The 13,246-nt window shown below is 37.4% G+C and overlaps 1 protein-coding gene and 1 non-coding gene across 2 annotated transcripts; one reads left to right on the top strand and one right to left on the bottom strand.

The window, feature by feature from the left end:
• The first annotated feature begins 4,633 nt into the window (after nucleotides 1–4,633).
• Nucleotides 4,634–6,799, top strand: LOC103331002 (Pentatricopeptide repeat (PPR) superfamily protein). The gene is given in 3 exon segments (XM_008233612.3): nucleotides 4,634–6,129; nucleotides 6,131–6,281; nucleotides 6,284–6,799. Coding segments are annotated over 3 exon segments (1,905 nt in total). The 5' UTR covers nucleotides 4,634–4,761; the 3' UTR covers nucleotides 6,670–6,799.
• Nucleotides 6,800–10,246: 3,447 nt separating this feature from the next.
• LOC148916899 (small nucleolar RNA R71) lies at nucleotides 10,247–10,354 on the bottom strand. The gene has a single exon (XR_016127546.1). It is a non-coding gene; the product is annotated as a small nucleolar RNA R71 (small nucleolar RNA).
• Nucleotides 10,355–13,246: the final 2,892 nt, after the last annotated feature.

Raw genomic sequence — 13,246 nt, 5'->3', positions numbered from 1 at the left:
ATATCAAAAATAACAACCAGGAATATCATAAAATACTATAATTTAATCTCAAAATGAAACCATAAACAAAATAATTCACATAACAATCAAGCCTCGTTTATAGGGTCGTTCTTGCATTTCTCGAAGGATGAAACTATCTTGGAATATTCTCAGTCATCCGATGGGTCAAGCTACCCACACTTAGTCAGCCAGACCCGTGGGGCCTACGACCTCGATGTACGATCCAAAAGTTCCTAGGAACGAGGTTTAATATACAAGTTTTGCGAGCTTGGTCCGTATCGAACGGTCAGATCGCTAGCAATCGCATGATAGGACGGTTATCGTTTAACACAAACTTCAAGTCATTGAATTGGAGTATCCGGGACTCCGATTCAAGATCTGCAAATTCCTACACGATCCTAGAGATTCTTAGATCCACATATATTGAAATGAAGTTGATCCAACGGTCCGAACATAACAAACCTGGATAACGCCTAATATGCGATATTCGATCGACAGTCAAACGATAACCAAATTCAAATCCGAGCGTACCTTTGTGCTTGGGACAACATGGGGATTATTTTAGAACGTAAAGACTAGTCACAAAGTGGACCACGCACCAACACCTTGTGGGTGCCTCAAAGTGATTCCGGAGATCAAAAAATCTCCAAACCGTTGGTCAAGACCTATACCTACATGATCAGGACATTGAGTGGAGCAACTTTTGTTTTGGGCCATGGCCAAAAAGTGGCCAGAGATGATCATAATCGCGAATTGAAAAGCGGCTGAAACTTTAAGCGACAATTTGAGTTTCAAAACGCAAAAATTGATCCTAAATAACCCAACCATTAGCCATAACGCATTGAGAGGATGAAAAGCATACCTAGATCGACAAAAAGGGTGGCCGAAATAGGCCGAACGAACGCTTGGAAGTTATGGGTAAAACCAACGATATTTTCGTATTTTCCGGCAAAATATAGCGGCAATGGTGGCTGCGGAGGGGTGGGGTAGGAAGAGGATGATGTGTTGGTTATTTTGGTACCAGTGTTGTCGCTTGGGTTGGCCGTTGGAGGAGATGGCGGCCCAAAACTGTTCAGATGAGCGATGTGAAGGGCTCTTGCTTGCGAAGGGAGAGAGAGGAAGAAATAAAAGAAGAAATTATTTTAAAACAGACTGATCTGTAGTGGTATTGTTTGCTACAGTAACAAATTAAAAAATTTCCATTACGCCATTTTTGTTTCTAGACCTTTTCTCCTTCGTTACAACTCGGAATTGGGCGTTCCACATGTCTACGAGCTCATATCGATGAGCTCTACACAACGGTACTAATAAAATTCCTAAATTCTTTCCCGAACAAAAAGTTAACTTTTAAACCCATTAAAATATTCTCAGGGGTAAAATTGTCTTTTACTTGAATACTTGAATAATTAAATATTAATTTAGGATCGTGTTATTACAAATATTCTTTAGGTAAAATAATTGTGCTACTTAAATCCTATTTAATTAGCCAATTATCCTCATTTAAGATATGAACATCTCTCTAAATCAAGTATTCGATTTCTACCAATTCTCATTGATATTATCCTCTCATTCTATTTATGGAAAAGAATAATTCCCATCAATAGGGAATTATTCTCCACAAACCCTACCAAAGATGGAGACTCTATATAAAGATATCATCACACAACACATGAGGTAATTCTGAAAACCTAGCAAAAATACCAAAAATTCACGCCTCTCTCATGGCTCTGCGTCGTCATCCCACTCTCAACTCCGCGCCTCCTCCTCTCACGTAAAGGAAAGCTTCATCCTTTCAGTTAAATCTAAATCTCTCTGAGAACATTTTAGTGACGTAGGCATCAGATGGCTTTAACCAACACTCCCCAGGTGTTCTCCATTGACCGCCATTCATTTTACAAGGTTCGAGGAAGATGACTATCGAGAGAGAAGAGGATCTTCTGCAAATATTCTCCTCGAAATTTATTTGTACAACACTAGATTTCTAAGCTTTCTCGTATATGGTCGTCAACATTTATAAAAAATAACATGTGCATATTATAGTTTCTTGAAATGAGACTTTAAATCTCATTTAGGTTTAACTTTAGTAATTAGTATATAAAAACAAATATAAAGTAAACACACATTACACCAATCAATCATTTTTTAGTAGTATTAATCTTTTCAAATTGTGAAAATTTGTCAAAGTTTGAAAGCCCTTTTTATTGTTAATACAAAGAAAGTAAATACGTATAACATTCAATGATGATGATGATAATAATAATATTATTATTAAGAAAAAAAAACATTTCAATGGTGGAAAAGTATAAATTGGATAATAGATAATCTTTTGCGACAATCACTAGACCCCCTAGCAAATAGACATCCTTTTACGAGAGCTACTGATTGCCCTCATAAATAGATAATCATTTATGAAGACTTCTAATCTCTCGGAAATGGCTATGATTTTCCGACAACGTGAACATGCCGTCGGAGCAAAGCACAACTAGTACTGACAAGGATCAGTTTGGTCGTAAATAAAGTGGCGCCAATTTTTCCTGCAAAAAAAAAAAAAAACTATTTCTGACAACGAAGAAACTCTTTTCCAAGGGTAATTTGGGTGTTGAAATTTGTAAACACCTCTTTGATATATTTCTGACATATTGTACTCTGTTGTTGGAAATAGTGTTTTTTTTTAAAAGGATATTTGCAGTTCCTTATAAAAAATTCATTGCAAATGACAACTTTTTTTTGGGGACATTTTGGAAAAGGCCAAGGAGAGAAATATTTTTAAAAGAAGCAAAATGGAAAAAAAGGCCCTTATATTATTTTTGGATTTATTAAGGAATCCTTTACATTTGCATGTATTTGGTTTAAAAGTTGAGAGTTTTTCTGTTTTTTTTGGAAAAATTTTGACTTTTTCCAAAAGTGAAAATTTTTTTGTGGCTAAAACTTAAATTTACTTTTTTTTTTTTTTTTGGTAATGCATTTAAGTTGAGGATGGTATATTATTATTTGGCACGTACACACTTTATTGTTCCAGCTTTCATTTAGTTAAGATATGGCCGACTTATCATATTTATATCGAAAGGGAGGCTTTCAAAGACAAAAAACATATCAAACCAATTGGAGTAAGTGGGGCTCCAAAATTCATGATAAGGCAAGTCACATTCAAACACAAAAGGAAGGCCGTGTGGTCCACTGGGCTTGTGAGCTAGGTGATTTCCAGATTCTTCTGTGCCTCCCATTTTGCTCGGAGCCACATCGATATGACAATATATGTCGATCCTGTTACAATCTATGGCATTCAGTGTCAAGAGAATTCATCAAGTCCACGTTTTTTGGATTTTTAAATACAATTGATAGTTACAAGGAGGAGGGTTTCTCACGCAAATTTGGATTTTTAAATACAATTAAAGTGTCATGGGTATTTGAATTTGAAATCACTTATCTGTAAGTCAAAACTCAGAGTCGCATGCATGATTGTTGGACCTAGTTGTGCCAAGTTTCCAGTATATAAGAGCATCTTTGGTGGGGATCTAAAAAACCAGTTTTGAGACTATTGGAATAAACATGGTGTCTCTGCATTTATATTATTTTCTGCATTGGGGGCACTCAAAACTTGGGATTTGAAATTTGAGTTTCAAGCGTAATATTTAAGAATCCCCTCTCATCACCGGAACCATTATATCCAATAGTATATCCAACTAATTAAAACCTTATATCAATCTACATTAATGTTTTGTTTCCTTTTCGTTTCAATTTTAATCTAAAACTATACGAAAATATATATTTGTTCCATTCCCAAAAAGTGCATGGAGATGTACTTTTTACTTAAACTGAATTCGGCCTCTTCAAATTTGAGGACATTTTTTCTGTCCCAATCCAGAATTCAAACATGTGACATCAACACATGCCTCGAGAATCCTGATAATATGACACAAAATAATCAAAATATCGTATTTAGGATCAATAGATATTGGTCATTAGTGTACACAAAAGGGGTCACGAAAAAAAGTTTGTATTGGCACTTTTGGTGCTTAGAGTATATTAGACACTAAATTGGACACCAAAACTGTCAGTACAAACTCATTTGTGGACACCAATATCCATGCCAGTTGATTATTTTTTTACTAGTATTTTCAAGCATTTTTAAGATATGATAAGTCCTCTTTGTTGTTAAGGAACCGAGTTGGATTAGATTTTTTAATTAGCAGTGGAAAACTAAAACAAAGAATTTACTTAACATATTTACATAGTAACATCATATTTATGTTTAACAAACACAGGAGCATAAAAAACTCAACCCTAACTAATCTAAGTACTCGACCAGACCCAAATAGGTTCAAATAGAAATGAAAGGTTTCAGAAGTTCAACAACATCAATTGAATGTAGGAAATACAAATTAAAAAATCTCCCCAATTAAGCAGAACATAGTGTAAAACATAGTGACCTCAATGCAGAAAGATAAATGCTGCAAAAATGTTACTTGAATCAGTCAAAGAAACATAATAAAGTTTGGTAAATTAATTATTTAAATTTAAATCTTAAAGTAATTTAATATAATATAAATAATTTAATACTATTTAATTATTCTCGAAATTAATTAGAATGTTCTTGACAATTGAGCCCGTACATTCTTGAAAAAGAAAACAAGCCATCGAGCCCAAGCTACGCTTGGGTTGGGCCTTTGGGGTCCTTGTTTGAGCCTCTGCTATAGAATACGATTATTTCCATATTTCTAAAGCTTTTACCATGTTGCAGATTGCAATGCAAGCGCTAATATGAAAACCTTGAGAAGAAACAAGGAGGGAATCTATAACACCGCTCAAAACTATCACAGAAAGTTCTCAGCCATCGCCAAGGGCGCTAGAGCTGACAGACCTAGACACCAAGAATGCCTTGTTTTGGTGGAGACAAGGGACACTTATACTCCACTTCTGCATCATATGTTGCAAAGCTGTGCAAGAACAGGTGCAGCCATGGAAGGTAAGGCCTGCCATGGACAGATCATACGTGTTGGATTGCAAGCAGGCACTTTAACATCTAACATACTCATCAAAATGTATTCTAAATGCGGTTTAGTTGATTGTGCTGGCAAAGTTTTTGATGAAATGCCTGAAAGAAGCTTAGTTTCATGAAACACGATGATTGGGTCACTTACCCAGAATGGGGAGGAACAGAAAGGTCTTGGTCTTTTCTTGTAGATGCGAAGAGAAGGAAACCATTTTAATGAATTCACTGTTTCGAGTGTTCTTTGTGGTTGTGCAATGAAATGTGCTGTTTTTTAGTATAAACAACTGCACGCTCTTGCTGTTGAGTTAGCAATGAATTTAAATGTCTATGTGGGAATTGCATTGCTTGACGTTTATGCAAAGTTTGGTTTGATATAGGATGCAAGCTGTGTGTTAGTGTCTCTGCCAGAGAGGAGTGAGGTTACTTGGAGTTCGATGGTAGCCGGGTATGTGCAAAATGGGCTTTATGAGGAGGCTTTGATGTTCTTCCTTAGAGCTAAAATGATGGGGTTATAGCAAAACCAGTTTACAATTTCTTCTGCTATTTGTGCTTGTGCAGGTCTGGCAGCTTTTATTGAAGGGAAGCAGGTGCATGCCGTGTTATGTAAAACTGGATTTGGTTTGAATATATTTATTGTTTCCTCTCTTATAGACATGTATGCAAAATGTGGTAGCATTAAAGAAGCTTACTATGTGTTTTGAGGTATGGATGAGACAAACATTGTGTTATGGAATACCATGATTTCTGGGTTTGCTAGACATGCTTGCTCCCTAGAGGTGATGATCTTATTTGAGAAAATGCAGCAGATGGGTAGGTTCCCAAGTGAAGTAACATATGTTTCTGTATTAACTGCTTGTAGTCATATGGGATTGATTGAAAGTGGAAGGAAATACTTCAACCTCATGATAACAGAACACAATGCGTCACCTACTGTTCACTATACATGCATGGTTGATCTTTTTGGTTGGTCAGGATTGTTGTTTGAAGTCTATAATTTGATAGAGGAAATTCCATTTGTTGCTACTGCTTCCATGTGGGATTCACTGTTGGCTTCTTTTAGGATCCATGGAAAACTTCACTTGGCTGAGGTAGCAGCTAAGCATTTGTCTGAGATAGAACCTAATAATGCCGGAAACCATATTTCTGCTGTCAAACATTTATGCAGCAAATAAGAAATGGGATGAAGTTGCGAGAACAAGGAAACTTCTTAAAGAAAGTGAGTTGAAGAAGGAGAGAGGGAAGAGTTGGATTGAAATCAAGGACAAAGTTCACTCAATAATGGTTGGAGAGTTTCGCATGTTAGAATTGCTGGGATATACTCAAAATTGGACTGTTTGATCGAAGAGTTGAAGATTATGGGCTACACGGCTGAGACTGAACATGACCTTCATTATATGGGAGAGAACAGAAAACATGAACCTTTGAGGCACCACAGTGAGAAACTTGCTCTTACTCTGGGGTTGATGTGCTTACCTTCAAATGCATCTATCAGGATCATGAAGAATCTTAGGATTTGTGGTGATTGCCATTCTTTTATGAAGATTGCATCATCTTGTACAGGGAAGGAAATCATCGTCAGGGATACTAACAGGTTCCACCATTTCAAGAATGGTTGTTCTTCTTGTCAAGAATTTTGGAAGAAGATTAATTTAATGGCTATTTATCCAGAATATTAGATATCGAGATACTTTTGGTAAGAAAGTGTACTAGATTTCAGAGATGTTGGAGACTCTCGAAATTTGGTCTTCTGCAATTGGAATTATATCTAGGCTTAACTGCTACAGTGCCCCTTGAAGTATTGGTCAATTCTCACTTATCCCCTTTAAAGTTAAAGTGACTCACTTTGCCCCTTTGATCGATGTTTTGTGTCTCACTTTGCCCCTTACCGTCAAGTCTGTTAAAAATGATGATGTGGCACTAATAGGACCCACTATTTTGCTAAACTAAGTGCCACGTATGAAGCAAAAAATTAAAAATTATCTTTTAAAAAACTTAATTTAACTATTAAAAACAAAAATAATACTTTAAAACCAAAAAATCCGACCCTTACATAAAAAACATATAAGGGATCAAATGGTTATGCCACCATATACGCATATACATGCATATAATACCATCTTTCAGTTCATCTAAAACTATAAAAAAAAAAAGGAAAAAAAAAAGTGAGCTTTAGTAATATACCCAAAATAAAGACTGTAATTATAAAAAAAAAAACCCTACATAGAATGCACTTTAGAAACACACCCAAAAACCATTTACTACATATGAAATTAGTATTGAAGTTCATATAAATTACATCTCTGCCATTGATTAACTTAAAACAAGCCCAACACAAAATTCCCAAAATAACCCAAAACAAGCCCAGTGAGCCCATATTATATTTTTTTTGAAAAAACCCAAACTTAAAATAAAAAAGATAAAAAAAATCATGAAAACCTGTCCCCACGACCCTTCATTCTCCATCAAATATCATAGAAGTACATTGTTAATACCATGTCATAAAAGTACATTGTTAATACCATGTCATAAAAGTGCATTGTTAATACTATGCTATAAAAGTATATTGTTAATATCATGCTATAGAAGTATATTGTTAATACAATTTCATAAAAAAACATTCTTAATACAATTTCATAGAAAAACATTGTAAATACCATTTCATACAAAAAATCCAGAAAACCCTAACAAGAGATTCGATATCCTTTGTTGCTGATAAGGTCATAATTTCACACATTTGCATGCCTTCTTTGCTTAGTAATTTTGTTTAGCTTCTCTTTATTTTGAGTCTCTTACCTATGTTTGTGTGTTTTGTAGGTTAAGACAGCAAGAGATCACATTTGATGCAATCCATGCTTGTTAAGGGCTGATTGGGATAAGAGGAATATGGGCTTAAAGACAAACCCAATTTGGGCCACACTCCTTGTCAATCCAGTTTCGTAGGTCATCTTGCAGGCCTCATTTTAGCAACTTACACAGGTCGGATGAGGAGACATCCTTGATAGAAGTTGTTCCAATGGGTGTCTATTATAACATATCCAAATTTCAGCCCAATTGGATAAATCTGGAGCCCTTAGCACGTCAAAGACTGAACCAAGTTCACAGAAATGTCATGATTGGCTGCCATCACATCTACATCCCTAGAGCCATGTGCTCAGCATTGGCAGCCATACATGGGAGTCAAATCAGCTCAAGAACTCAGAAAGATGGACAAAAGTCAAGCTTTCCATAAAAAAACCATACCAAAGCATGTATTTGGCAGCTGGAGCAGTTGGCAAGCATGGGCAGAAGGGAGCAGTTGGGAGCAGCTAAGAGAGGTGTGCTTCACCATCCAAAGGGGAGGACGAAATTGCACTCTATAAATAGAGGGCTGCACACTCATTCAAGGATATAGAGAGTCAGATACACAATTTCACTTCACCCATTACTCTCATACACAAATTCAGATTCACCACAAAGAGAGAAGAAGAGAGCTTGGAGCTGTCCTGGGAATTCCTTGCTGCCATCATCTAGTTCTTCTCCTCTCTTTATCCTATCTATGTATTTCTTATTTTCTGTATTCATAGTTATGTTTAACTAATCCATTTAGTTAGGGCTTAGGATGAAGCCCTAGTTATGAATATTCAATGTTATGGATGATTTTATAGTTAATTGATTTCCTTGCTTTCATTACCAAGTTGTTAATCTCTAGTTTATTATGTGCTTGATGTATGTTTTCTTGGAGTAGCTAACTAAGATTTTATGCATCTAGCACAGGTTGGGAAGGGGTTTAGATTCACCAATTCTACTCTCCTTTCACAAGCAACACATGAATGGCCTAAGAATCATTAAAGGGGTTAATAATCATAGGTTGACTAGGACAGATACCATGTTCTAGGACTTGTGTGATTATCATATTCTCAAGGAGCTTAATGACTCTTGTATGCTTTATTCTAAGTAGATACCACGCTTAGGTTGCATATTAGAGATCACGTGTTTTGTAGATACCATGCATAATCACATGCCTGAGGAGAATCATGCATCCTGCACCTAGATACCATAGGCTTGTAAGTGATAATCTATTGTTGATAAAGCTTGAGTCAATTTCTATGCATTCATAACTTGGATAGGAAGACTAGTGGTAGATTCCAAGGCTCTAACACCTCTCAATCTTTGTTTCACAACTTTTTTGCTACCAGTGTTTACTTTCGAGCACTTTCATTTCACGTTCTTCTTTTCATTTCAACAACAAAACCCCCCATTTCGAGTGCGTGTGTGGTGCTAGGATTCTATCCTAGACCTTGAGTAATTAGCAAGAGGCATTGTTGAATTCGACCTTGCCTTTAGCTAGTTAGTCATTTTATTTGTTCTATGTTTTTCTAGCATTCTAAGTAATTTAACTTGGAACCAAGTTACCATTCTCTGTGGGATCGACCTCGTATTTACATAAGCTATACTATAAACGGTTCGTGCACTTGCGAGAATTAAAGTTGCTGTTTTTAATAACTCATTTTAGTTGTTAGGAATTGAATCAACAAGTTTTTGGCGCCGTTGCCGGGGAACCGGTAACGTTGGTGCTATAGTTAGATTACTTTGATTGTTTTGTTTTTGGTTGTTTCATTTGTTTCTTTTCGTTGGTTTTTCTTTTAGTATTCAGTTTTTGTATTTAGTTGTTATCTCCATTGAAAGCACTGAATTGAGTTCCTTGGTGTGTGCATGTCCGAATCTGACCAAGAGCAAAGTTCACCTGAGCCACTTTCACCAAGAACCGCTGCTGTACGTGCTGGTTTGAGGAGGAATTATAGTTCTTCAAGCGCTGATTCTAAAAGTTCCGAATCTGAAGGTTCAAGCACGATGGCAGAGATTCCGAACACCAACAATAATGTTGAAGGAGGTGGTGCGCTTGTTGTCCAACCTCGGAAACCCCTGCGTGAGTTTTCCATTCCCAAAGTCACCGATCAACCTTCGTGCATCGTCTATCCTCAACTCACAGTTGACAGGTTTGAGCTTAAAAGTGGTATGATTCATCTTCTTCCAACTTATTATGGTAATACCACTGAGGATCCTTACATGCATATTAAGCAATTCTTTGAAATATGTGCTACCATCAAAATTCATGGCCTTGATGATGAGCAGATTAAGATGAGGCTATTCCCATTCAGTTTAAAAGATAAGGCTAAGTCTTGGTTATACTCTTTGCCTAATGCTTCAATTCGTACTTGGGATGAGCTTTCTAATAAGTTTTTGCAGAAATTCTTTCCGGCTCAAAAGACTAACAAGATTAGAAAGGAAATCCTTGGTTTCACACAAAAGGAAGGAGAAGCTTTTCATGAATGTTGGGAGAGGTACAAGGAGATGATAAGGTTCTTGCCCACACCACAACATAGAGAGTTGGATGCAAATGCAATCTTTCTATGAAGGTTTGCTTGATTCCGAAAGGATGATGGTAGATGCAACAAGTGGAGAAGGACTGATGAACAAAACAACAGATGAAGCTTTTACTCTCTTTGAATCTTTGAGTGCTAACTCTCAACAATGGAGCCACAATAAAGGAAGAGGAGCTCCTATGAAAGCTGTGGTCTCTGAGGTAAGTACTAATAATGAGATTGCTGCAAAACTTGATGTTATGTGTTCTTTGCTTCAACAGGCAGTGACTGGCCCTCTAGGAAACAAAGTAGAAGTTCAAGATCAATCTTTTGCAGAGCACATGCTAGAACAAGCAAATGCCCTTCAAGCAAGGAATCCTAATAATGATCCTTACTCAAACACGTACAATCCGGGGTGGAGAAATCATCCTAATTTCAAGTGGAGCAATAACTCAAATGTGCAACAATCTCAAGGACCTCCCCCAGGATTTCAAATACAACAAAGGAAATTCCAGCAAGCTCCCCAACAAGTGCAAGAGCAAAGGGGTGATCAAATGGGAGAATTGCAAGACATGTTCAAGAAGTTCATGGGGCAACAGATGCAAACCAATCAGAATCTTCAAAATGCAGTGAACAAACTAGAAGTGCAAGTTGGGCAGATTGCATCCTCCATGAGCAATAGAGCATCCGGAACTTTCCCAAGCCAAACAGAGGTGAATCCAAGGCATCAAGAGCATGCTAAAGCAGTACACATCTTGAGAAGTGGTAAACAAGTTGATAACAAGGTTGGAGATGTCAATGAAGAGCAAGAAGATGGAGAAAACGTGGAGATCATTCAGCCACCACATGGGCAGCCCACAGCTTCCAACAAACAGCCCCTCAATGCTCCAGGAAAGAGCACAGGCCCTAAGGTATCATCTAATGCTAATCAAGTTCCAATTTCAACTAATGCTTTTAGGCCTATTGCACCCTTTCCCAGCAGGTTATCAAAGTCAAAGAAAGATCAAGGCTTGGATGAGATAATGGAAACATTCAAGAAGGTGCAAATCAACATCCCATTGCTCAATGCCATTGCTCAGATTCCAAAGTATGCAAAATTTTTGAAGGATCTATGCACTAACAAGAGGAGATTCAAAGAGCATGAACAAGTTGCATTGAGTGAAGAGGTAAGTGCAGTGTTACAAAGAAAGCTACCTCCAAAGCTAAAGGATCCAGGTTCGTTTTCTATACCTTGCATAGTTGGTGATTTTAAGTTTCAAAAAGCTTTGCTTGATCTTGGTGCTTCTATAAACCTTATGCCATATCATGTTTATGAAAAACTTAACCTTGGTGAGTTGCAAGCCACATCTGTGAGCATTCAATTGGCAGATAGAACTATTAGGTACCCTAAGGGCATTCTAGAAGATGTTTTGGTGAAAGTGGAAGAGCTAATTTTGCCAGCAGATTTCTTGGTGTTGGAAATGGAAGAAGCACCAATTCATGACAATCAGTTACCACTCATTCTAGGTCGGCCATTCATGGCAACTGCCGGTGCTATTATTGATGTGAAGAAGGGTACATTGACCATGAACGTGTTTGATGAGACAATAGCATTGAAAGTGTTTTGAAGCCTCCAAGTTTCTAAGTGATGAGCATGAAGTTTTCCAGCTTGATGCAATTGATACTAAGGTGAAAGAAGCACTGCCAATGAGTTATTTGGAGCCCATTGAAGCATGCATTACACAAAGCGTAAGGAAAGAAGAAGTGGACAGCTTAGAGGCTGTGATATCTCCTTTACTTCTTGAGCTTGTTTGCAGCATGGATAGCTACATAGAAGTTGGAAAGAGGTATGCAAACCAATTTGAATCATTACCCCCACCTACTAATAAGGTTTTACCTTCTATTGTGCAGGCACCAGAGTTGGAATTAAAGCAATTGCCAAAACACCTTAAATATGCTTATTTAGGTGAAAATGAGACTCTACCTGTTATCATTGCCTCACACCTCGAACCAAATGATGAGAAGAAGCTTTTGAGAGTTCTAAAAGAGCACAAAACTGCAATTGGGTGGAGCATTGCAGATATCAAAGGCATAAGTCCAACACTATGCATGCACAAGATATTATTGGAAGACAACGCAATGCCTAAGAGGGATGCCCAAAGACGTCTCAATCCAAACATGAAGGAGGTGGTAAGGAAAGAGGTAATGAAGCTTTTAGATGTTGGTATTATTTACCCTATATCTGATAGTAAATGGGTGAGCCCAGTGCAAGTTGTCCCCAAAAAGTCAGGTATCACAGTGGTGAAGAATGAAGCAAACGAGCTTGTACCTACACGGGTGACCACGGGCTGGAGAGTTTGCATTGATTATAGAAAGCTCAACACAGCAACAAGAAAGGATCACTTCCCTCTTCCATTCATTAATCAGATGCTTGAGAGATTGGCTGGCCATAGCCATTATTGCTTCCTTGATGGATATTTAGGCTACAACCAAATCGCCATAGCCCCAGAGGATCAAGAGAAGACGACCTTCACATGTCCCTTTGGCACTTTTGCTTATAGGAGGATGCCTTTTGGTCTCTGTAACGCCCCAGCCACTTTTCAAAGGTGCATGATGAGCATTTTCTCCGACATGGTAGAAAGGTTCATTGAGGTATTCATGGATGACTTCTCTGTCTTTGGTGATTCTTTTGATCAATGCTTGCATAACTTATCTAAGGTGTTGGCTAGATGTGAACAGACTAACCTTGTGCTTAATTGGGAAAAATGTCATTTTATGGTTAACCAAGGCATAGTTCTTGGTCATGTCATCTCTAGTAAAGGAATCGAGGTAGATAAAGCTAAGATTGATTTGATTGCCTCCATGCCTTCACCTACTTCTGTCAAAGAAGTACGTTCTTTCCTTGGCCATGCAGGTTTCTATAGGCATTTCA

The sequence above is a fragment of the Prunus mume genome, linkage group LG5, assembly GCF_029339155.1.
Source record: "Prunus mume cultivar Tortuosa linkage group LG5, ASM2933915v1, whole genome shotgun sequence".
NCBI lineage: Eukaryota > Viridiplantae > Streptophyta > Magnoliopsida > Rosales > Rosaceae > Prunus > Prunus mume.
This window is presented reverse-complemented; position numbering and strand designations above follow the sequence as displayed.